Genomic DNA, 25,175 nt, shown 5'->3' on the forward strand with positions numbered 1-25,175 from the left:
GATCGAGGCGCCGGAGACAAGAGGACCACTGTCTGAATATTTTCGGACTATAATTTCATAACGCTGGCGTATCGACCATAACCTAAAACATTTTTTTTCAGTAATGGCTCCCGATTTAGCACAGCACGCGCCTTCCTCAGACCCGCTTCCAAACGGGAAAACCTCCACGTGCTGCTTAACGCACACGTCGCCAAAGTTCGCATAGATCCCAACACAAAGAAGGTCACCGGAGTCGAGTATATTAAGGATAAGGAGACGAAGTTTGTCAAGGCTAGCAAAGAGGTAAGAAAGTTCAGCTCCAGACGATCTCATGAACTTCTATGCTGATTTATGTTACACTTCGATCACACTCCACTATCGATCGTATACGAATGCATTCGACTAAGTCCTATCTAGGCCGATAGGCCTAATATGACCATGGGTCCCCCTCACAAGTCCAATAATACATAAATATTCAAACTTGCCTGTATTTCCAAAGGGACTAGGCAGAGCTCATGAAACTGCTAAAGTTTCAGTGCTACTTTTAGCAAAAAATAACGAGATTTAAATCACAAGACTATAAAGCTGAATACGCCTACGAGATTCGTGGTATCAATAGAATCCCTACAACAAATCTGCTGTCTTTTGTTTTAGGTGGTCCTATCAGCCGGCACCCTGAACTCCCCCCAAATCCTCATGCTCTCCGGCGTGGGTCCCAAGGAGATGCTGCAGAAAGTCAACATCCCCGTGGTCAAGGACCTGCCTGGCGTAGGCCAGAACCTGCATAACCACGTTGGCGTCGAGCTGGAGTTTACGCTGTCGAAGGAGCCTCAGATTGCTGACTTGGATTGGGCTAGTGCAACTGAGTATCTGTTGAATAGAGATGGGCCGTTGTCTTCTACTGGTTTGTCGCAGGTAACTTTTGTTGGTAGCTAAAAGGCAATAGGGTTTACTATTCGACAATATTTTTTATAATTGCCAAAAAAAATAACGTCACGGTCTGTGAGAACATAGTGAAGAGCAAATTATTAGTTAAGATTTTTTTATTTTTTTACTTTTATACAAAAGATTAGTGATGTGCAAGTTGCGGAAACTTTCCAAAAAAATCTTAAATTTCTTAAAAAAATTCAAGAAACTTTCACGAAAATTTAAATTTATGAAATGGAAAATTTCCATCCATACAATTGTCCATACAAAGTATGGAATTTTTCCAAAGTTTTCCTATGTGAAAATTTCAGAATTTTGGATTTCATCGGCACATCAGGACAAAAGATTACATAATATGTTTACTCTAATGTACTCGTAACACTGAAACTCCCAAACAGATGTTGATTTTCAAAAGAAAATATTATGGTTCTAGGCTATTTTCGGTTTTAATTTTTACACTTTGCGCAGCTCACAGGCATAGTGAACTCCAAGTACGCAGCGAGAGGCGGCCGTCACCCCGACATTCAGTTCTTCTTCGGTGGCTACTACGCGTCCTGCAGCGATGGTGTTGCGACTGACCCCGAGAAACTAAAAGATATCAAAATGAGGAGAAGTGTCTCGTAAGTTTCCAGACATCCTAGTGTAGGTTACACATCTGAGTAACAGTAACAAGACAGAAACTTCCAAATCTATAACTTTAAAGCCTATTGCCGTAGCCGAATCGCATTTTTACGACGCGAAACGAAACGAAACGCCGCGAAAGGTAGTCTAACTCTGTCGCGCCAATATGCAAGAGCGACAGAGATAGATATCTACGGGCGTTTCGATTCGTGAGCGTTTGTGCCATTCGGCTACGTACCCTGACCAGAAATATAGGTTGTGGAATGTTGTGGAATTTCATTAGAACTATATTCATCATACTGAGCTGAACTGTCACAACATACATCAGAATAACAGCGGCCTCTTGACAATAGTCATATATCTGGTCAGGCTTTACATTAGTTATTTGAATACTAGATTAGACTAGACCCACAAGCAATATTTTATAATTTTACGTTATTGGAAACCTACATAGGTACGACTATCCTAGAACAGGCAACATAAAGTTGACTATTATGAGTATTATGACAGACTTGCGAAACACTTCAGCACCTAAACCCCATCTCTTTTACTTTCAGTCACGGATACCATATTTCCTTTCTGTGGGTCTTTTCTACGCCTTCTTTACTTCTGGGCTCCTTTTTATCTTATTGATTACCTTCTCACTAAATCACCTCTAAAACCATCACATCATCAGCTTTAAACACAATCTCTTTTATTTCCAGTATATCAGCCATAGCTTTACAGCCCCGTAGCCGAGGATACCTGGCCGTGCGTTCGGCCGATCCGCTGCAACCTCCACTTATGCAGCCCAACTATTTCTTCGATGAGCATGAGCTGAATGTCTTGGTTGACGCTGCTTGGATCGCTCATAGGCTGGCTAATACAACTGTGAGTAATTTTCAGCATATCGGTTATATCACCACAGTTATTTCGCCATGAATTCGGCAGAGGTCCAAATATTTCTTCGATGAGCAAGAGTTGGACGTCTTGGTAGACGCTGCTTGGATCGCTCACAGGCTGGCTAATACAACTGTGAATAATTTCCAACATATCATCCATACCCGTCAGACCAGGAAATGTTTAGTAGACTCGTTTCAGCCTCCCGTGATGCAGCCCGACTAAGGTATTTTTTCGATTAAGATGAACTACTTGGTTGACGCTGCTTGGATTGCACACAGGCTGGCTAATACTACTGTGAGTATCTTCTCAGCATATCAGCCATAGCTTTGTAGCCGAGGTTACCTCGACATGCGTTCGGAAGACCAGCTTTAACCTTCGCTTATACAGTCCCACTTAATAGTAATGAATTATGAACAATTTGATAAGCTCACTCTCATAAATGTGGTAAATTTAAGTTCCTAATATCTTGTACTTTAGGCCCATTAAACAATATTTGTCATTTAATCCTTTGAAATTGAGAAATTGAGAGTAAAACGAACTCAATTTTGTCCTGAAAATACATCGAAACAAGTGATCATTTCTCCGAAAATCTACATGTTATCGAAGTTATTTTAGTATATAAATAATCTGCACAATCTGCTTAAATTTCTGTTATCCAGTTGTCGTTATAATATTTTATAATGATTTTTTGCCAATTTTTTGAAAACTAGCCTTCCTGTCGCTATTTTACCGGCGACGGACGCCTGCGATTTCAGTGCCGCGTCGGAGCTCGTGGAGGTCAGACGTATGTCGCTTCGCTCTCCGAGTTTTCATCGCGAACGTCGAGAATATTTATCGTTGTGTGGGTGGGACACCTTGTTTATACACGGGCTATCCTCGCATTGTGTGTATGTAAACAGCGACCAATGAATTTGATCCTAGATCCGTAAATATTTGCTTTTGTAATATTTTGTTATGTTTGAATGTTAAAGTATATTACAACGTTATGATGATAAATATGTGAAAATTACAATACGGTCAAGATGATAAGACACATCAAGATGGTACTCGGGATCTGATGATGGAGCCAGAAGGTGGTCACCAGTACCAGTGAACCATGTAAGTAAACCACCTCGTGTTTAGGCTCGTTGGGTTCGTCTCAACAAGACCTTTGACAAGAGGTGGTACTCAGGGTCTGATGATGGAGCCAGATGGTGGTCACCAGTACCAATGAACCATATGACTATACCACTTCGTGTTTGGGGTCATTGGGTTCGTCTCAACAATACCTTTGACAGGAGATGGTACTCAGGGTCTGATGATGGAGCCAGATGGTGGTCACCAGTACCAATGAACCATATGACTAAACCACTTCGTGTATAGGCTCAATGGGATCGTCTCAATAAGATCTTTGACAAGAGGTGGTACTCAGGGTCTGATAATGGAGCCAGATGGTGGTCACCAGTACCGATGGACCATAGAACTAAACCAATTCGTGTTTAGGCTCATTGGAATCGTCTCAATAAGATCTTTGACAAGAGGTGGTACTCAGGGTCTGATGATGGAGACAGATGGTGGTCACCAGTACCAATGAACCATATGACTAAACCACTTCGTGTTTAGGCTCATTGGGTTCGTCTCAACAAGACCTTTGACAAGAGGTGGTACTGAGGGTCTGATGATGGAGCCAGATGGTTGTCACAGGTACCAATGAACCCATGTAACTGAACCACTTCGTGTTTTTTTATGTTATTCACATATGCGAGTTGATTTTTTGGTGACCACCATCTGTTTCCATCATCAGACCCTGAGTACCACCTCTTGTCAAAGGTCTTGTTGAGACGATTCCAATGAGCCTACACACGAAGTGGTTTAGTTCCATGGTTCATCGGTACTGGTGACCACCATCTGGCTCCATCATCAGACCCTGAGTACCACCTTGAAGTAATTAGAATTGTATTTGACATATTTTATCATCATATTAATATATACTTTTTCAGTACAGATGGTGTTTTTTTTTACGCACTAGTGCGAGAAGTGGTTCATTATATAACAGGTCGAAACTTCGGAGGCTCATCTGTAACAAAAAAAAGTCGTACGATGCACGTGCAAAAAGGAAATTCGTAACTCGTGTCGATTTATTTTTTTTATTTTATTTAATAAGAAACAAACAGTCGCATATATGTACATTGACATAGATTAAAGCACTTAAATTGCAGACTTACAGTTTCCTTAAAGAGAATATTACTTACAAACCATAACATGCTATAAGTAGATCTAGCTCGATACATTTTCAATATGTGAAGTGCACTCCCTTCGGTCGTGTTTTAATTTATCGCCACTCGTTTCGAACTTCCTTTTTTACGCACTTGTATCGTAATGTACTATACTCTAATACTTATCATATAACAAAAGCAAATATTTGGGATGGGATCTACTTAAATATAATCATAGTTTATAATTATTACGTTAAATTTTTAAATAAATTTTAACATAATTAATATTATTTTGCGCTATATTCTAGTATTTTCGTACAAAATAATGTTTATTAGAAATCAAAAGTTTATATTGAGATAGTAGATTGTGGTTGTTATCAAAATTCCATAGGAAGGATCAAGATTGTTTTGCCCATTATTGTAGTGCGAGCGAGTGATAAGACGTGCTAGAAAGGGTCTGCATATTGGGCTCGCGCGGCGGGTAAAATACCTAATTTCGCCCGACGCCGAAATGTTATAACGCTCTTAAAACTCACAATAAACTAAATTTGAGTACTTCGAGCTGGATGTCGTGGTTAACTACTGACTTCAATATTTCGTCAACTCAGTTTTTAATTAGTCGGATAGTCGGTAATATTGCATCGATTTCTGCAATACCGACTTTAGAAAATCTTTTTTTTTTCAAAAGGGATCATAGATAAAGCTACCATTAATAGTAGACCTGAATATAAAACCACTAACCAACAATTTTAACATTCTCAGATAATGCGAGAAAAATACGGCATGGAACCTTCAGAGCGCGAAGAATGCCAAGACTTTGTGAAACCTTCTGACGAGTACTTTAGATGCCTGGCCAAACATTACACGGCGCCCGAGAATCACCAAGTAGGCACCTGCAAGATTGGGCCCAAGAGTGACCTGATGGCTGTTGTGGATCCGGAGCTCAAGGTGTACGGAATTCAAGGTAAGAATCTATTGGGAATCATATGAATCTATGTCTGGCAATGTGAAAAATATGGCACCAATCTGTATACACGCACTATAATATAAAAGTCTTGACACTTCGAGACAGAGTAGCACAGTTTATTTAGAAGAGTGTATGGGCAATTGGGCACAAACCCTTTAATAAGATTTACTTAATACATGTATATATAGCACCTGTTGTTCTGGTAGCTTTAAACCGGATAAATGAGTAAATTGCTTTTATTTTTCAGGTCTACGTGTGGCTGATGCATCAGTAATGCCAGTTGTGCCTTCGGGTAAGTCATCAATGATATTATAAAAATATCATTGATGAATGATGAATATAATGTTATTATGATGGTTGATGACATTAACGTGTGACGAGAAAGGTATTGCAAATGAATGTGGAAAGAAGTACGGGAGAGGAAAACCGAGGAAGAGGTGGATAGACTGTGTGAGACATGATATGAAACGAAATCAAGTTAAATGATGAGATGACGGGTGATAGATGTATGGAAGAGGAAGACTGCGCCGACCCCAAGTAACTGGCATAAGTGCAAGAGAATTATGATAATTTATTCTCTTATGTCAAATCACGGAAATAACAACCTATATTCCAGGTAACACAGCCGCCCCAACCATCATGGTAGCCGAACGTGCGGCGCAGTTCATCATGTCTCGGTACTCGCGTCTCAAGAACAAGAACAACGCTGCCGCCACTGACGGCCTCAACAACCGTTTCGGCAGCGATACTGGCGCTCTTGCTGGTGGGACTACCGATAAAAAGTAAGGTTAAGTAATTACGTAATTTCTCGCCTGTATTCCCAAAAGTTGTAGGCATGACACGTGAAACTGTTCAGCTAAGTAATTGTTACGTAAAATAATACGAACGATTTCTCGAAGTATTGAATCGTTCTTATTGCAGCATCGTGAAACTAATATACTCGTAATGCGTGATTTGTTAAATTATTGTCTAAAAATTACATTTTACTCATTGAAATGTACAGAATGTGAGCTTAGATATAGTCTTATTAAATTTCATTTGAAATGTATACTTACTTGACTGGCGCGATGACTCAAAATGCGTCTTGGTCTAAAACACAAGAGCACGCCACTTCGCTCGATCTATAGCGATATCGCGCCGACGTCAAGCTCACGGAGGCCTACTCTCTATCCGCCCAATGATATGATATCTCCTTTATATTTATATGAAATTCAAAATTACCGGTAAAGATAATGGTCGATCCGCATGGACCGCAATTGGCATCTAGTCATTGGACTGTATATTTCAGCTTCGGAGAATCGGCTAAAACGGCGGAGTCGATTTATTTCCAACCCAAATGGAAGTACAATCCCAGTGAGAAATACGATTACGATACTCACTATAATCCGGACAGGTAAGGTTCATAAACTGTGGGCCTAGTGTAAAAAGGGTATAGCTCAAATTGACTCGGTGAAAAAGGTCACAAGTCCGAGGTGGGACTTGTGCCCTTTTTCACCGAGTCAATTTGAGTTATACCTTTTTCACTAGACCCACAGCATTAGTGTAGGCATAGATTAAATATAAGAAGATCATACCATCCCATACATTAAAATGCGACCGCCTAAGAACGCCCGTACACTACACCACACATAAATGGCGCCACAAAAAATGCCTTGTTGCCATCGATTACTTGTAGATTGTCGTTAAGTGTCAATTTCGAGCCATAAATCTATGTCAAAAGTGACACTTAACGCCATCTACAAGTATAATCAAAAGCTACCTTTTTTGTGGCGCCATCTATGTGTGGTGTAGTGTATGCGCGTTCTTAGGCGGTCGCATTTTAATGTATGGTATGATCTTCTTATATTTAATCTATGGTGTAGGTAGAAGCACTGGGTAGAGTAGTCTGCACTATTTCCTCGCACGCCTGGGTACTTAGCCATCGTCACAATCACTTACTCTCCTAACAAACGTCAGCCGTTCATTTTCATCCGCTTACATGTGTTGCGTACGAATATGGAACGCATACATACATAGCGCACGGCGCACTTTTATTAGAAGAGTTACTACTGGTGTCATACTGTAGAGTAAGAGTTTCCTAGCGTACCTAGTTATCACTCTTCTGTAGTGGCGCGACAGAGCCACACTGCGTTTCGATCGTCAAGTAGCGTCAGCGACTGTCACTTCGGCTAACTAATTATTAATCTTCACCTGCTTCAATTGTTTGTAGAAAAGTATAGTTTCAGTATATTGAATCAACACATCTTCCACTTGAATCATTCATCGTTTTCAAAGAAAGGTTATACTGGTTCACTTTCACCCGTTTGATCAATGAAAACTGCACGTTTTACATCTCTTAATTAAAAATCTTATCTGTTCTGGTCTCTCTGTTTGAGGCTTTTATAATATTACCGTCAATTATTATTATGTCATTCCTTACCAATGCAATGGTGACTCCATCATCAGTTAAATATTGTCCGGACAATGGAATACTCCGATGTTGCTCGCAAAACTAAACTATCTTGAAGGTACGCACTACCCGTGGACGACAAGTCTAGACAACTCCACGAATATATATATATATATATCCATAAGTGACATTATTGAATCGACCACTCGACTTCGTGTTTTCTTCAATATTATTACCACTGCGAGTATCAATTGTGCTATTGGAATTGAAAACGATTGGTCACATCAACATCAGTTGACATAATCGAGCGCTCGAAATACAAAAATATCACTCACTGGTCGCGTGTTTCGAATATAGTTCTAATATACAGATTCTGATATGAATCCTTTATGTCTCCAGATGGTACGGCCACAAAGACTGGAAGATCCCCTCCTGGCACGATGCCACTTGGAAGCAAGGCTTCCACGCGTACCAGGACGAGCAGAAATACAAGGAGAAGTTCGTAGACGACAGCTATAATAAGTACGATGATCACTACACTGGACCGAGTCTGGACTGGACCACTAGTGGGTATTCTAGCGATTATACGCATGGCCATTAAAATTTAGTGTTTATTTAGTTATACAACTAGAGATAGTAATTAAGAGATGGAGAGGAGTGTTATAATAATACAGTTTTGTGTGTCAGTTTCGACGCACGCCTGCGGGCGTACCACACTTAGTTGGATAAACTTTATCGCATCGGTGCGTCCCTATCTCACTTACGAATAGTGCGAAAAGGACGGTGTGACGTTATATATCACGCGACCATGCTAGCCTGCCTGGAGTTTCTTCTTCGTTAATGATGATAAACTCCAATATGTGGTCGTCAAGACTTCGTTGATAAACTTGTTTGTAACAAGATTGTTTTCTTAATAGTTTTACACACCCATGAACATATAGTTTTTTTTTTTACATTCCTATTTTTTTAAATAAATAGTCAAATAAAATTGATCAAAATGCAGAATAACTACGTCATCAAAAATTCGTTTTCGTACAATTTTGTTGTTGTAATAGTTAAAGTTATGTGATTAATTTTTTTAAAGTCATCTTGTTATATTGGTGAGCAATAAAGAAAATTTCTATTGTACCTATTGTATTGTCACCTGAGGAAATTCAAGGTTTATTTGAATCGATATTTCGTCACTACTTTAAAAAAATCTCGTATTTCATGCTTCTCCTCAAAGTTAAAACGCATTCATAGCATTCCATACATACTTTACAATTTGAAATCAAGTTTTTTTCAAAGTAGTGACGATTTGTGTATGTATGTGTACAAATGGTGCATGTGTAGATTAAAAAACGTGTTTTCATGTTTGTGTAAATGCATTTAATTAAAGTACAAAATTACAATTAAGCGTAAATTCATGAGCACTACTGAATATGCTAGAAAAAACGCTTTGTATCTGCATTTTTTCTAGCCCATTCGTACTGTAATTCGTATTATACAAATAATTAATAAATTGTTAAAACACACTTTTTCTTGTTTTAATATCCTACTTCCGTTTGCCTTTTGGTTTTGTTATCACTGCCTCTGGTTCAGAATCGGATCTGCAAAAATATGTTTTACGTTGGATTTTTGCTGACAAATTTAGAAACAAAATATTGTTAATGTTAAAGCACAAAGAAAAACTTCTCCGTGTTGTTTAGATTTAGTATTTTTAGTAAAGTTATGTTATGAGAATAAGCGTAGTTTTTTATGAAATTTTTTTTTTAAATGTGTTAGTTTTTCAAAAGAATTTTAACGAAGATTTTTTACATGTTTTCATTATTAGATATAAATAGCGTGACATTTTTTCTACGCAATGCAGGTAGCCAAGTGGCAAATCGCTCTCGCTCAAATCCTTTTTTTTATGGGATAGGAGGCAAACGAGCAGACAGGTCGCCTGATGGTAAGCGATCACTGCCGCCCATGGACACCCGAAACACCAGAGGTATTGGAGGTGCGTTGCCGGCCTTTAAGATGGGTGTATGGTGCAACACAGACATTTGCGTCTTTTTTGCCACCTGTCTACGTGTCCTGCACAGATAAAAATAAAAGGGGTACTTACAAATCGCTTCCTTCCGGCGTCTCAGGGATGGTGACATTTCCCCTGGAGTCGCGTCTGCTATCGATCAGCTCACTGGTATCATTTAGCAGAGATTGTTGCTATAAATAGAAACGTCAAATTAATTACACTGCTCTTGATAGACTAAGGGCCAGTTGCATCAACCACATCTGACAGACACGCAGCAGACGTCTATGGAACTTCCCATACAATAAAGTTTAACGAACGCTCTAACGGTGACAGACGGTTTGGTGCAACCGACCCTAAGTCTATCATGCTCAAAAGGACAGACACTTATACTTTAAGAACGTAAAATTACGAGTTACGATCGAGTCTCGTGGTAAGCTCAAGAAGGCTTGTGTTGTGGGTACTCAGACAACGACATATCCATACTTCCATACTAATATTATAAATGGGAAATGTGTGTGTGTGTCTGTTTTTTATCCGTTCTTCACGACAAAACGGAGCGACGAATTGTCATGATTTTTTAAGTGGAGATAGTTGAAGGGATGGAGAGTGACATAGGCTACTTTTTGTCTCTTTCTAACGCTAGCGAAGCCGCGGGCAAAAAGTTAGTATAATATACAAATATTTATATACATAGAAAACATCCACGACTCAGGAACAAATATCTGTGCTCATCACACAAATAGATGCCCTTACCGGGATTCGAACCCGGAACCGCGGCGTAGTAAGCAGGATCACTACGCGCTATGCCAGACCGGTCGTCAAATTAACACATGAATGTGTTATGACTGTTAAGCTTGACATAAAAAGAGTAGATATGGAACAATTTTTGTTTTATTTATTTATCATAGCAACACTTATCTAAACTAAACCAGGCAGGCAATTATGGTCGCGCGATAAGTGATAAAATAGCAGGCCGTCCCTATAGCACTATTTGTAAGTGCGATAGGGACGGCCTGATATTTTATCGTCTATCGCGCGACCATGTTTCCCGTGCAGGCAGAGTCTTCAGTCTCGCTGTGTGGCTGATTTTTGAAGTTAACTGTTACTTACAAGTTCATTATCGTAGACGATAGTGTGTAGTTCAGTCTCGTCTCCCGAGTCGTCGTCGGGCGGGAAGCTGCCCGTGCTACTGCGGGAGCTGGTGGAGGCGCGGGTTTGAGGCCGGCTCGTGGTTTTGGTCACTGCTAACCAAAGAGGATAGAGTATTAAAGAGAGTTACTGTCAAAGTAAAATGTGTAATCATAGTGCATAGACTGCCATCTCTCGACACAAGCATAAAACTTTTGAACCTCAGTTTTGACAATTTGGCCCATATTCTTAGCTTGATGTGTTTTAAAATGACAAATATTAATATTAGCACCATCTAGCCGAGCGTACCCCAAAGGTGTATCGCCATCTAGCTCACCGTACCTTTTTCTGTATGGTTTTGGGGTACGTTTTTTTCTTACACTTTATCTGTCTATACGAAGTTATATAGGTATTTGCTGCTAACAAACAAAAATCTATTGTTATGACCACAGAACTAAATCAAGATAGAACGAAAAAGTGTATCTACTTCGCGTGCGAAAAAGTTAAATAGCGAGCAACATTGTTCGTGGCAATGTCTGGTCCCGACGGCTGGCGAGTGACATACAAAAAACACAAAATGGGTTATTCGATAATTAACTTTGTTCAAACACTATAAAACAAGGGTGTTAAACAAAGTGTTTACCTATCATTAGTAATTACATTTGTCCTAAAATATTTTTTATGAAATAAAAAACACGATTTTCCTATTTTTATCATCAAAACATTAATTACGTACGGCCGTCAAACTAGTTTTACATTGCGGCTTTAATTTGACGAGTCCGACTTGGCGTGCGTTTAAATCTTAGCGATAATCAAATGCATTCTAGATCGAGACAAAGTGAAGGTAGAATTATTATTTTGTCCGTCGAACTTAAGAATAGTGGTGCACGAACTATAGACGTCATGTATGAGTGTAATTGCTTATTCGATTTAAATCGATTTTGCAACAGTATGGAAATTATAATTATTTTTATATTGTTATAAAACTATACATATAAAGTACGAGTGAAAAGTAAATTTAACTTTAAAATAGGTTACAGTTAGTTATTAACGTTGAATTTGTGGTCGGCAAAAAACAAATACAAACATAATACGCTCTATATTTATTATGAATAAAAATAACTCTAAAAATGTGTTAATGGTTAATTATATTTATATATTACTAAAAGTTGTAACTAAATAACATGAGGATAATGCTGTGAGTACATGGTCGATTTCTTAAAATATAACGAAATATTAACTAGTATTAATACCTACCTACTAAAATCTTTGTTCCTGGCCTTAGGCAAATTATATACCTACTAGTGAATTGTTTGTCATCACACGAATACAGGTTCATTTCACAACGAAGATGAACATCCGATATTTTCGCAACCTCCACAATCGATCGAATGGGTTACGCGGCGACAACGTTCCCATCACTAAAGTACACTCGTGACGTCATAGGCTCGACACAAAACGTTACACGCTCGGTTTCGCTGTTAATCGCCGAGCATTTTCCTTCTATCTTGATTTAGTTCTGTGGTTATGACTCGTGAATTGTACTGCAATAGATGAATAATTTAACTAACAACAAATAGACACTTCAGTATGTATATGCACCTGTTTCATGAATAAAATTTGGTTGAAGAAATATTAAGTTAAGACGAGATATACAGACACAGTCAGCAGTAGATATATCTAAATAAACGTGGTGTGAATATGATCTACATTAATTCATGTGGTGAGGACGATATCAAATGGAGATCTTTTGTAAACGGCTGTGCGCCAAAGAACATTTCAACATTCGAATACTTACCTGTTTTCTTCCCTTTCGCCTTCCCTTAGCTTCTTCCTTTTTGGCCTTCTTCCCTTTGACCGCTATATTTGAAATAGAACTGGACTGGAGGCCTCTCGACTTGCGGATGGTGATGTTGGAGATTTCTGTCTTTGACCCTTTACAATTCACTAGTTTACTAACCTGCTTTCTTTCCTTTGGCCTTCCCTTTAACTTCTTCCTTTTTTCCCTTCTTCCCTTTAGCCGGTATATTTTCACTGCTCTTCCTACCAGCTTTATTACTGTCAGAATCTGTGCTAGAACTGGACTGGAGGCCTCTTGACTTGCGGACGGTGATGTTGGAGGTGTCGATGCCTTTGAGGGTAGGGGAGGGAGAGGAGGGGGGAGGCGAGGGGGATTTCGGAGGAGCTTTCTTTGATTTGGCTGCTTTGGCTTTTTGGGCTGGAAAGAAAGGTTATGGTTAGTAATTTTAGGTTCATAAAAAATGGAATGCAATAAAGACAGAGGTCGTGGGTTCAATCCTCACTCAAGGCAGACATTTTACACTTTTAAATTTATTCTAAGCAATAAAGACAGTTCGAAAATTCAGACTTAAATGGGGACAAACCAAGAAATTAGATCATTCTACTACGTTGCTTCTGATAAATCGCAATTTTAATACGACAAACACTTAACCATTGATAAAATTCTTAAAGACATCTATTTGAGGTTGATACGAAAGGCAAAGTGTAAAAACACAATAATTAACGCTCCATATAGTCCATTTGAACGGAAGCCATATAGATGGATGCCTGGCCTTAAGCCTGGCTTAGAAAACCCACTAAACATGAATTAAATGAGAACAAATTAAGGTTCATTTTTGCGAAGCTCTTACCTCTATCAACATCAGCTACTGATCTCTGAGACCGGCTTCTCTTAATACCACCCTTTTCAGTTTCTTCTGTGCTTTCCTTAGCTTTCTTGCCCTTGCCTTTTACCTCTGTCTCTTCTGAACTTTCCTTAGTCTTCTTGCCTTTTTCTTTTCCGTTTTCTGTTTCTTCAGTAACTTCTTTAGTTTTTTTGCCTTTAGCTTTGGTAGTGTCTGAGCCTTGTTTAGTGATGGACAGTTTCTTCTTTTTGCCTAAGTATAAAACACAACTAACATTGATACTTGCTACATTTACAATATTTATAGCTGCAAATTACTCAAAGATTACTAGTGAAAATTCAATAAGATGGTTTCAATTACTAAACCAAATAATAATGAAAAACTAAGTATGTAGGTTTTCAAACATTACTAATGTAATCTGGCACTTAGAGTCAATTAAAATCATAAACTAGAAGAATGTCATACACTAAATCCAAGTTACAGCCCAAGTCAAGTCCGTTAACCCTTTTCCAGGTCGCGCCATTCTAGAAAGTTTTATACAAAATTCAATGTATATCTTCACTAGTTACGTTTTGGCGACAGATTTTAAGTCAAATCACTTTTTTGGAAAAGTGGAATCTAATGTACCCTGAATTGCAGTGTCTAGAGTGTAAATCGCGTTGACACGTACAGTCATCTAAAAAAAGTGGTAACTTTTCGGCCTTATGTGTTTGAAATAGAGTCGAAAAATGAACCACTTTCTTGGCTGACTGTATGCGATCAATGAAATATACTATGCCTGGAAAAGGGTTAAAACGACTCAATACGATTAAGCATATACTCAATTAAATCCGACATAACAATATTAACAGAGTTGAAATCCAGACGGCCGTACCTTTGGTGACTTTAGCTTTCTTGACCGGTGAGACTCCGCTGCTGTCGCTGTCCCCGGCCTCCGCTGTCGGCTGCGAGTCGGGAACGGAGTCCGGGGAGTTCTCCTCCGCCATAGGAGTGGGTTCTGTACTTTCTATAGCAATTATGATTATTATGAATAATTGGTTGCCTAAAGCAATAATTATTATAACTATCTTCCTAAGGAGGCTGGACATACAAATCCCATGAACAAAACATCAGTTCAAGAAAATAATTGACTTCCAACCCATTCTAGAAATCAACGCGCAACGTCTTGATGTGTCACACATAGCCAGAAATCTCGGCTTAAAGAGCATGTAAACGGAAGGATGGGCATTTTCAGAATTTGGGACACCCCCATTAGCGTAAGTTGTTAACAAAAATTAACTCACTGTCAGTTTTGTGACGATAATTAAGCATGACATTTCTGTAAATATATTGTTTTTATGTTAATTACATAAACTTTAAGACAAATTGTATGCTTAATTGTCGTCACAAAATTGGGGTGTCCCAAATTCTGAAAATGCCCGGATACGGAACGCTTTTTACCGTCTAAGATAAGGCGGCAGCGGCAACGGCGGCTATAGATTAGAGCGAGACCCGGCGATGGGACTTTTCATTCGCACCTATGGATCCACTCGCCGCTGCCGCCTTAGACCAATAAGGCCATACCGTATATTTTATACTATGCACGAAATAAAGCATCAGATAATTATAAGATAAACATGGACAGAAGTTATTTTTACATACAATTTCTATTTAATAAGTCAGGTAGAAATATATAAAGTAACTGAGTTGACCGTGACGTCACTCAATTCGATTTCATATTAATTCCATATTAGCAAGTCGTTCAAATTCGTTTCGACAGTTCTTAAAAAGAAGCTGATTTGACTAGGAGGCAAGTAGCCTATTGCAGGCGCTAACAGGGGTAGACAGTAGACATGTCGTTTTAGACAGCAGGGAAGCGTACATAAAAATAGTTTGGGATCCCCCGTATTGGAACGATTGGCGTTATGTGTTTACCTTCATTTATTTTTGATATGACTTCCGTTGGTGAAGTCTCGTCTATTTCCACCTCTTCTTCAACTGTGTCGTTGACGACAACATGAGTGCTTCTGGCTAATGGTTGGGTGATTGCTGTGAACAAAGAAAAAAACAATCGTATTATTATTTTTAATCCGCATTGAACTGGCGTGATGCCAGAACCTCACTGTCTAAGGCCCAACCTAGGTCACGCGGCCACGGTAGGCCTAAGAAGCGCTGGCTGGACGTCATGACAGCGGACAAGCAAGAGAACAATCTCACACCTCAGGATACCGAAAGACCAGGCAAAGTGGAGAAGATTGAGCAGGAAAGCGGACCCTGGCGCTAGGTTGAAGAAGATTGGACTGACGTGGGGTCCGAGGATCATAGCCCAAGCCATCCACTCTTGAGAGGAGATAGGTATTTTTGCTTACTTTCACAAGAAATTGTGGTACTTACGTAGAGAGGTAGTGACTCTGCCTCCCATGTTTGCAAATGTGGTGTCATCGCCTTGCATTGTTCCTTCTGTGACGCCTGAAAACGTACAGACATATAAAAAAAATAAAGCCCAAAAATATTTTCGTTTTAAGGGAAAACAATGGAGTCACACTTCGTCATGTCTGCGTGTTTTAAAAATGCCAAACAGTGACAAGTAGTCACTACTTTTAAAATAACTTGTATCTTCGTCTGTCAATGAAAAGAAAATTGCAGTAAGTATGTATGGAATGCATACAGACTTACTGCGTTTTAACTTTGAGAAGCAGCGTGAGATACGAGATTTTTTTAAAAGTAGTGACGAAGTGTAAGAAGTACTCACCGGTATTAGACATTTTGTTCATTGTAAGACGTTCAGATGCTTCTATAGCCCCTAGGTAACGGGTGAGGTTACGAGTCGACTGTTTGTCAGGCAGCTTCTGCAAAATGAAAAATAAAAATGTAATCATCTAACGTCCATGATGTCAATTACAGAGATAGTAAAACTACATCCAAAGATGTGTAGATGCAAAGAACTAATTGTCATGAATCCTTGACTATCAGTCAGTTAGTAAAATACTCACGAGACACAGTTCTTTCAGCATATTCGCCAGCACTGATGCCTGATGCGCGTCTCTTGGAGGTGACAACAGTGCTAGCATTCGACAAGCTAGTCCCACTTCTGAAGACGACGGTCGCCGGACCAGGTAGCCACAGAGCAACATCGCCATGGATCCTTGACTGTCAGTAAGCTGAAAAAATGGGACACCATTAGATACCAAAAAGTTTTATGGAATGGTATTTAACCATGTCCTTTCTATTTCCTATCATCTTCATATTTTTTAATTACTTTATAAAAAGTCATCAGTTTCAAGGTTTTTTGACACCAATTTATACTAGTGACCAACGATTATACTGACAAATTAAACATAAAACATATAAACCATAGAATCATCAGCCAACAGCCAGTTATTCTTTGACAACTAACAAATTTGGCGTAGGCCAGTTTTTGAAAGCGACTGCCAAAAGAAAAAATGTAATGGAATAGTCATACGAGTTTTTTGAAAAATAAAATCAAATGACATAATAAAATAGAAAGCATTAATTTACAACCTGATATGACGAGACGTCGCGAATTACCCAATGAGAGTACAAAACTCTTACAATGTTACAAGTGACAAAAAAGTTTTGCTAGACATTTTTTTTTTCATTTCTAATAATTACCTCGTGGTTGATTCTTGTGAGGGACACAATAAACCTGACGACCGCTTCTTGGTCTATCTCTGATAGCGGCGAACTGGATGGAGCATTTGCTAGCGTTCGCAACGTGGGTAGTGTTGCTTTCTGAAAAAAAGAACAATTCAAAAAAGGCCAATCAATAGATATTATTGAGATCAGCACCAGAATTTTAGAAACACCAACATAGTGGACTCATGTATCCCGATAAATCTAAAAGTTTTACTGCCACAGACAAAAGACAGACTAAGGATCGAGGCGGTTGATCATTAGCGAATTGCAAGTTGAAAACGAATAGAGCTCTGAACACTCTATAAAAATAAACATTGAAGAAAATTGTAGAAAATCAAGACCCACCTGAATTTGTTCCTGTGCGCCGTCAACGTTCGCAGGGAACGTTTGAAAGAAAACTCCGATCGTCTGGCGCAGCAAATCCTCCTCCACTAAAAAAGGACACATTAATTAAATAGCTGATACAGTTCAACATTCAGCAGGTATCAAATATTTTTTGTGTCACTTAGGGCCGGTTGCATCAATTCAAAACCGCAGGGCACCGTTAAAGTTCCATAGCCGTCTGCTGTGTGACGATGTGTCTGTCAAATTTGGTGAATGCAACTGACCCTTAAAGCTCGGCCACACATGCGCGTTTTGATAGCGTAGGCGGAGCAGTAGCGGAACGTCAGCGGAACGAACGCTGGCGTTGCGCCCAGCGGACGCCGGCGGGAACTAACGAGCGCGGATTGCGAGCGGCGCACCGCTATCATTGCGCTCCGCTAACGCTACGATATCACGATTTAGTGTTGAGCCTTAGTGGACACTCGCTGCGGAGCGTTCGGTAGGGCGGGCGAGCGTGCATACTATCCATGCAGCGTCGACTAGAGACACTTGTTTGTATGAGCTTTCATTGTTTGATATGCACGCCGCACGCCAAACCCGCAAACGCCCAGTATGAGCGTGCACTTATGCGTGCGTGCACTTATTCCTATAATAACAGAGAGCGAGTTTGTTACCAGAAGAAAAAATCTTCATTGAGTATTATCTGACTTTATTTATTTATCTAAACTAATTATAAATACATTCATTATTTTCTGCCAGCTTTATTGCAATAAGATTTACTACTCAAATCGGTTATCAAAAATAAATTACCTGTAGCCGGGTTAAACCAAAGTAGCATTAACCTGCTCAGTATAGAGGGGGATTCGATTTGTCCAAGATGCAGTAGTCGGCACAGGCCTTCCACTATTATCAGCCTGTACGATGCACACTGCAACCAAAACATGATACAGATGTAGTGCAAAAAGATTGTTACGGAAACGTACTACCGTGTCATGCTATTTCAGTCAGTCTCAGTACAAGATGTACTGACATTGACTGAACTAGCATGACAAATACAAACGTTTCCGGATAAATACGAAGGAAACCCTTTTCGAACTACATCTATACACGTTAACAACACTTCAAGTAAATTACCAAAGAGGATTAAGTATTATAGAGAGTTACTGTCAAAGTAAAATGTGTAGGTAATCACCAGGCATCGGACAAAAAGTGCCTATGACGTCAAACCACTTATAGGATGATTTTAAATAGTATCTATGATTTTCATAAACAATTATCACTTATCTGTTTATCAACCTCGTTATTAAACGATATCGCCACTTGAAATGAGTAAGTACGTACGTTACGTTTTTTACTAATCTTACCTACTGTTCCCACCTTTGAGTTTTAAACCTATTTATCTGAGGTTCCCACAGATTTATTCAGTCCTAATTGAAGGGATGTTTACAAAAACAATATAACTGACTACACTGGTTGACACCTGTCACGATCAAAAATGTTGTTCTAAAAGTGTCAACCGCTCTAAGCAGTTATGTTGTTTTTGTAAATATCCCTTCAATTAATTTCAAATAATCGTACTTTATGTTAACAAATCTCGTGATTACATATTTTATTCACTAACATCATCCTACCTGTATTATGAATTCCATAGATTTATTTACGATTATTTTGTTACTTCATTAGTACTACTTTGTTACTACATGTCATGATGTCACACGGAAGTTTCCGCACTTTTTGTCCGATGCCTGGTAATCACAGTGCTTCAGATACCATAGTTCTTTACATATAAAAATCAAGGTGACCCAGCCAACGGAGACGATGTGCTTTGGTTTCACCTATTATTATTATTATTTCCTAGAAAGGATGAGTGAAGATCGGACAGTCAAAAGAGCCTACTTGGGAAGAACGAATGGACGCCGTCCTACTGGTCTCCCAAAATATCGTTGGGCAGATAGAGTGGAGGTAGGCTTCCGTGAGCTCGGCGTCGGCGAAAGCTGGCGCGATACCGCTCAAGACCGAGCAAAATGGCGTGCTCTTGTGTTGGAGACCAAAACTCATTTTGGGTTATTGCGCCAGCCAAGTAAGTAGTACTGTAGTAAGTTACCAATAAAAATACCGCGAATTGAAGTTTTTTATACCTAAATTAAGTTCCACCCTAGATAGATGCAGTATACTATTTCAGAAATTGACAATTTTCCTTTGATTATTTTGAGAGCTGAAGAAAAAACTTGAACTTTAACATGTAGAACATAAAACACTTACTGGACTGTCCATGATTTTCAACAGCAGCTCGATAACAGTACTATGCGCCGGAGAGACTGACAGGATAGACTCCGAAATAGAACCTGAAATACAATAGTACATTACGATACAAGTGCGTAAAAAAGGAAGATTTCCTGTTCGCACGTGTATCGTACGACGTTTTTTCAGTACAGATGAGCCTCCGAAGTTTCGACTTGGCATATAATGAACCACTTCTCGCACTAGTGCGTAAAAAAAACACCATCTGTACTGAAAAAATATTTATTATTAAACCCCTTACTATTGGGACCACTCGAGACAGAATAGCTCATGTATGGCACGTTAAACCTTCATAAGGCACTGGTCCTAACGTGAGCTAGTAAGCTATGGGCTATAAAAACGAACAAAAGATAAGCACTCCCGTGCAAATAAAAGAGACACGGCGATATTGATAGTTCCGGCGACACGGCGATCCGATATCTCATAGACTAGCTCGCGGTGGGACCAATGTCTAAGACATTATCGTGAAAAAAATTCATTATGTGTGCATGAAATTTCAGAAATAGAAGATATCTTACCGTCTTCATCTACAGCATCTACATAGGCCTTCCTCCTACTTTTAGACACGTTTTTGGAGTCGTCCTGTGATTCCTCGTCTTCGAATACTCGCACGCCGTGAACGCAGAGCAGGTCTACTATACATCGTAGCACTGTGAGTACTACTGACTCGTTTGAAGTGTCGATCAGCTGCAAGGGAATATCGAGTTAAAAATAGAAGTGTGAGGTGCATTTAAAAAATAATGTTATTTGAAATCAAATAATAAAGCAAACTGATGACAAATCTAGTGACTAAAGAGTTTATTATTTATGGACCAAATAGTTTTAATTGAAGTAAAAAATGCAGGAATACGAGTAGGTGTATCGGTTCTTTATTCATAACTAAACTTTGTAAAAAATCTACCACCAATGCAAAAAACTAAGATTATTCAGGACAAATAAAATAAACAATTAAAGCAACTCTAAATTACCAAAAATAAAATAAAATAATAATGAAACGTTATGTATGTATCATATATGACTATAGTATGTGTTCTAAAAGAACTAAAATAAATGAAAATCTTTTTTAATTAGGTGTACTAAGTAAGCGAACGGTTTGCGACAATTGTAGACTATTTGTATTTATGAGCTTCGAACAAAAATGAACCAAAATTTAAAATCTCAATAATCATACAACGTACAGTATGCGACGAATCACTGTTATCTGAGTAACAAATGGACTGCAAACTCGAACTCTTAAAGAGCTGCAAGAGATTGATCATATTGAACCAGAGAGAGGATGTTGGATCTTCTACGGAATCTTTCACTTCACATGTCACGTTAACGTGTACAGTCAACCAATTGGAACCCTATTAGGCCACTCTACTTATACAACCATGTCCAAATGACAAGCAGTAAGAGATTTCTTACAATCTGATTTATAACGTCTCTGTGACATAGTTCCACAGTGGCCTAGGATTCCAATTGGTTGACTGTACATTTGTGTGTCATTTCATACATTGACCGGCCATTTTCTATATCTGTTGCGTGAGATTTTTGCTGTTCTGTTCGCACAGTGGCTTTAATCATAAAATCATAGGCGGGACAAAAAAGTAAAACATAAAAACGGGCATGCGAAAAACGGGTAGCTATACGAAATCATTATTTATTCTAATCATTAAATAAATAAATTAATAACTTGTGATTTAACACATTCACTAGTATTAGACATAAAATTACGTCAGAAACCGGGCGTAATTTATAACCGCCTGCTTGTAAGGTTCAGCGGGTTCTCTGGCATCTGAGGAAAGTTAACGAGTGCCCACCAGGCGGGTATTTAGTTGCGAAAGTGTTAAAAGTGTAAGAGGCATCTGCACATAGCTTCTAGTGCGTTGTATTTTCTTTTAAATATCGCATTCACTGCCGGGGGCGTGGTTTATGAATGGGATATTTGTATTCACAAACCAAATTAAATTATTTCATAGGAAATATTTTAATTTGTGTTTTTTAGTAGACACACTACTATTATTTAACTATAAACTGAAATAAATGTCATATACAAAGAAAAAATGACCAAGGCCTCCAAGTGTCCGATGCTGGATTCGAACCAGCGTACTCTGTTATAGCCACGGATGCCTCAACCACTCGGCCAACCGGTCACGGCGGCAAGGGTCGAAATTTTCAAGTATATGACACAATTACCGAAGGCTTAACGGCGCTCCCTGCCATCTCTGAGGTAGAACCGGAACTAGTTCGACCTCCTAACTGAATTAAACCATGTGATTACGAGTTAGCGAAGAGAGATGGCGCCTTGATGGCGACTTGGAGGCCTTGGTCATTTTTTCTTTGTATATGACATTTATTTTAGTTGATATTTGTATTGTTTAATACTTACATTAGCGAAGAAGAATGCCTTGTTGTCCTTAGCGAAATTCTTGTCCAACATTCCAAATAACGCTACTGTTTCTAGAGCGGGCTCTAAAATGTCGGGGTTTTGGAAGATGTCCACCTAAAAATAAATAAAGAAACGAAAATTATTGTTTAATGTCCACCTAAAAATAAATAAAGAAACGAAAATTATTGTTTAATGTCCACCTAAAAATAAATAAAGAAACGAAAATTATTGTTTAATGTCCACCTAAAAATAAATAAAGAAACGAAAATTATTGTTTATTAATCATAAGCCTTTTTGTATTACGTATTAAAGTTATTACTAAGTATATTTCTCCTGGCAGGCAAGCATGGTCGCGCGATAAATGATAAAACATCAGGCCGTCAGTTACAAATAGTGCGACAGGGACGGCCTGATGTTATAACATTTATCGCGCGACCATACTTGCCTGCCTGTTCAGTAAATAATTATAATGAGAGTGGACTTGTTTTAGCCCCGTGTCATAGAAATTTACTGAGAGCTTAATAAATTCGTGCGTTTTTTCTTTCATATTAGAAATAGTCTTACTCGCGGTCACAGACTAGCCCAGACCAAGACGTGACCGACTAGGGAGCTCGCCCAGAAGGTGCTTGTCCACCCTTTTTGAAGATTGCTGGTTCTCATGGTCCTTTGACGATATGCAAAGGTGACCTTGGGAACGCCATGCACGAATTTTTCATAATTACTACAACTTAGCGAAAATTCATGAACATCTTAACTGAAAATTAAATCGTGAAGAAGTTGTACACGTCACCGGCAAAAATAAGTGATGATTTTTGTACCTTGTCACTTTAAGTCGTGTTTGAAATGCCATACGAATTCGTCAAACGATTAAAGCGACAAGGTACAGAAATCATCACTTATTTATGCTGGTGACCGTATTTATAGACTTACTTCCAATTCATTGAACATTGTGTGAAGCATGGGTGTAACAGTTTTTAGTTGTGGTGTATCCAATGCAGCGTTCAGAATGGTCAGACACTTGACTAGCGTTTCGGCGTCCGATACCTTCTCTCTGATGGTCTGAAACACATTATTCGCTCATAAACAAAAAGGTGACACGTAAAGGTCAAACCACATTTAGAAACTTAGAACAGCAAGCAGGTGACGCTGACATCATACGCCATTGCTCAATTTAAATGTTTCTTTGCATTTTGTATGTGGTTGGTTTGCTGAATGGTATATAACCTTGTAAACAGTTCGTAATATAACTGAAATTGAGTAAAGTTCGCGCGTCATCTACATGAGCCCTTACCTACATCGTCACCTTTCTATCGTGGTGAAGGTTTCTCGACGCCAAGCACTCGCGAAGACTCGTGGGTGCTTGGCAATACTCGGACGTTTCATCGTTATGAGAGTTGTAAAAGAGTAGCGTTGGTATCTAAAACTTTTTTATTAATAGAGAATATAGACTCATAGTTTACTCACAGGAACGGGCATCGGCGGTGGCGGAGCGGCCTGCACCTCTAGTTCTTCCAATTGTTTCTGAATGTCTGCCACCTAAAAAAATGATATAATTTAGTATAAAATACATTCATATCATAGTCAAATAACTATATAAGATGAGATATTAAAAGTACATGCATTTTTATAACAATTATCTGCTTTTCACATGTCAATTTAAACCGTCATAGTTTCAAGTTCTTTAAAATACGGTTATTTTTAAAATAAAATGAATAAATAGAAAATAAAAAATACAATACCTTAGCTTTGCACTCTGCGGCGAGTGCGTAGTTCTCCTCCCTAACCGCGTCTTCTTGCGCCTCTATTGCTACGTTTAGTGACACGCGTAATCTCGCTCGCTAAAATAAAAAAAAATTTAAGACAATAAAAAATGAAAATTCTAATCTGTAAAACGTAATCGTTTTACATAGTAAGTTTAACTTCGATTTTAGCACACTTATGATTACAAAAGCTACAGACTATTATACTTCCTATCCAAATCCGAGACAACAAATATTATTTACTATGCAGCACACGGAATCGTACCGTCCAAAGTCACACATTTCAGAGATATAAAATTTAAAAAACAAGTTCTCGCCATGCATACCTACTACCTTCAACATAGCCCAGCGCCCTGCGGCGTAAACCCATCATTACATGTTTTTGTGTCGTCCGAGTCACACGTAATTTCGTCAAAATAAGTGTTCCTCTAAAAGTGTAAATGTTGTGAATTTATGAAGTTCGGTAAGTGATTTAATACCTACTTATGTACCTATAGTGCGCTAAATGGTGATTATAGAATTCAAACCATATTTGAACAACTGCCGACCGCCGTATAGTACCGGCGAGTTTAGTCTAGTTATCGGCGAGTGTATAATAGTTTTGTTTTTCATTCGATCGTAGCTACGAGCTAATGTGATTTTACACATTAACACACAATTGTACTATCATTTAAGTAGCTTGCCTCACTTGCCTATTGATAACTAGAACTAAGAAGTTAACGAAATACTAAATTTATTTGCGGTCATATTTGGTCATACGATAGGATTTTCTACGACTACCTTCTTTTTCAAACAAAAGGCTTTCGGTATGAATACTTAAGTTGCAGTAGGAAAGTAATACGATGTAGTTGTTACCTTATTACTAGTATATGTGTTTAAGTAATGCGTAAATCACAGATTACTTACAGTAATATGTAACTATTAAACTACCTACTGACAATCGATGTGATCTCTGACTTCAATATTTACGAATATGATTTTACTCGTATATATCGTAGGCGTATAGAACAGTATATTATACGTTAACAACATGTCTGATCTATAAACATATTTT

The 25,175-nt window shown here is 38.6% G+C and overlaps 2 protein-coding genes across 3 annotated transcripts in view; one reads left to right on the top strand and one right to left on the bottom strand.

Annotated features, from left to right (window-relative positions):
• The window catches only part of LOC125236342 (glucose dehydrogenase [FAD, quinone]-like), a 38,314-nt gene extending 29,108 nt beyond the window's left edge, over nt 1–9,206 (top strand). Inside the window, exons 7-15 of one of the 2 annotated variants that reach the window (XM_048143114.1) lie at nt 102–282; nt 634–894; nt 1,375–1,526; nt 2,232–2,397; nt 5,367–5,568; nt 5,819–5,863; nt 6,188–6,353; nt 6,860–6,964; nt 8,360–9,206. In XM_048143114.1, coding sequence (XP_047999071.1) covers nt 102–282; nt 634–894; nt 1,375–1,526; nt 2,232–2,397; nt 5,367–5,568; nt 5,819–5,863; nt 6,188–6,353; nt 6,860–6,964; nt 8,360–8,561 — 1,480 coding nt within the window. In that variant the 3' untranslated portion in view covers nt 8,562–9,206. The remainder of the gene's footprint in view (nt 1–101; nt 283–633; nt 895–1,374; nt 1,527–2,231; nt 2,398–5,366; nt 5,569–5,818; nt 5,864–6,187; nt 6,354–6,859; nt 6,965–8,359) is intronic. The other variant, XM_048143115.1, reaches the window with a different exon arrangement.
• A 99-nt stretch (nt 9,207–9,305) lies between these two features.
• Nucleotides 9,306–25,175, bottom strand: part of LOC125236343 (condensin complex subunit 3) — a 39,202-nt gene continuing 23,332 nt past the window's right edge. The window contains 19 exon segments of the mRNA XM_048143117.1: nt 9,306–9,549; nt 10,050–10,147; nt 11,067–11,200; nt 13,045–13,302; nt 13,736–13,981; nt 14,604–14,735; nt 15,644–15,757; nt 16,103–16,177; nt 16,461–16,557; nt 16,702–16,869; nt 17,342–17,461; nt 17,711–17,796; nt 18,500–18,617; nt 19,952–20,034; nt 20,509–20,677; nt 22,362–22,475; nt 23,292–23,420; nt 23,826–23,897; nt 24,101–24,199. Coding sequence (XP_047999074.1) covers nt 9,495–9,549; nt 10,050–10,147; nt 11,067–11,200; nt 13,045–13,302; nt 13,736–13,981; nt 14,604–14,735; nt 15,644–15,757; nt 16,103–16,177; nt 16,461–16,557; nt 16,702–16,869; nt 17,342–17,461; nt 17,711–17,796; nt 18,500–18,617; nt 19,952–20,034; nt 20,509–20,677; nt 22,362–22,475; nt 23,292–23,420; nt 23,826–23,897; nt 24,101–24,199 — 2,367 coding nt within the window. The 3' untranslated portion in view covers nt 9,306–9,494.

The sequence above is a fragment of the Leguminivora glycinivorella genome, chromosome 19 (genome assembly GCF_023078275.1).
Source record: "Leguminivora glycinivorella isolate SPB_JAAS2020 chromosome 19, LegGlyc_1.1, whole genome shotgun sequence".
NCBI classification, from domain to species: Eukaryota; Metazoa; Arthropoda; class Insecta; order Lepidoptera; family Tortricidae; genus Leguminivora; species Leguminivora glycinivorella.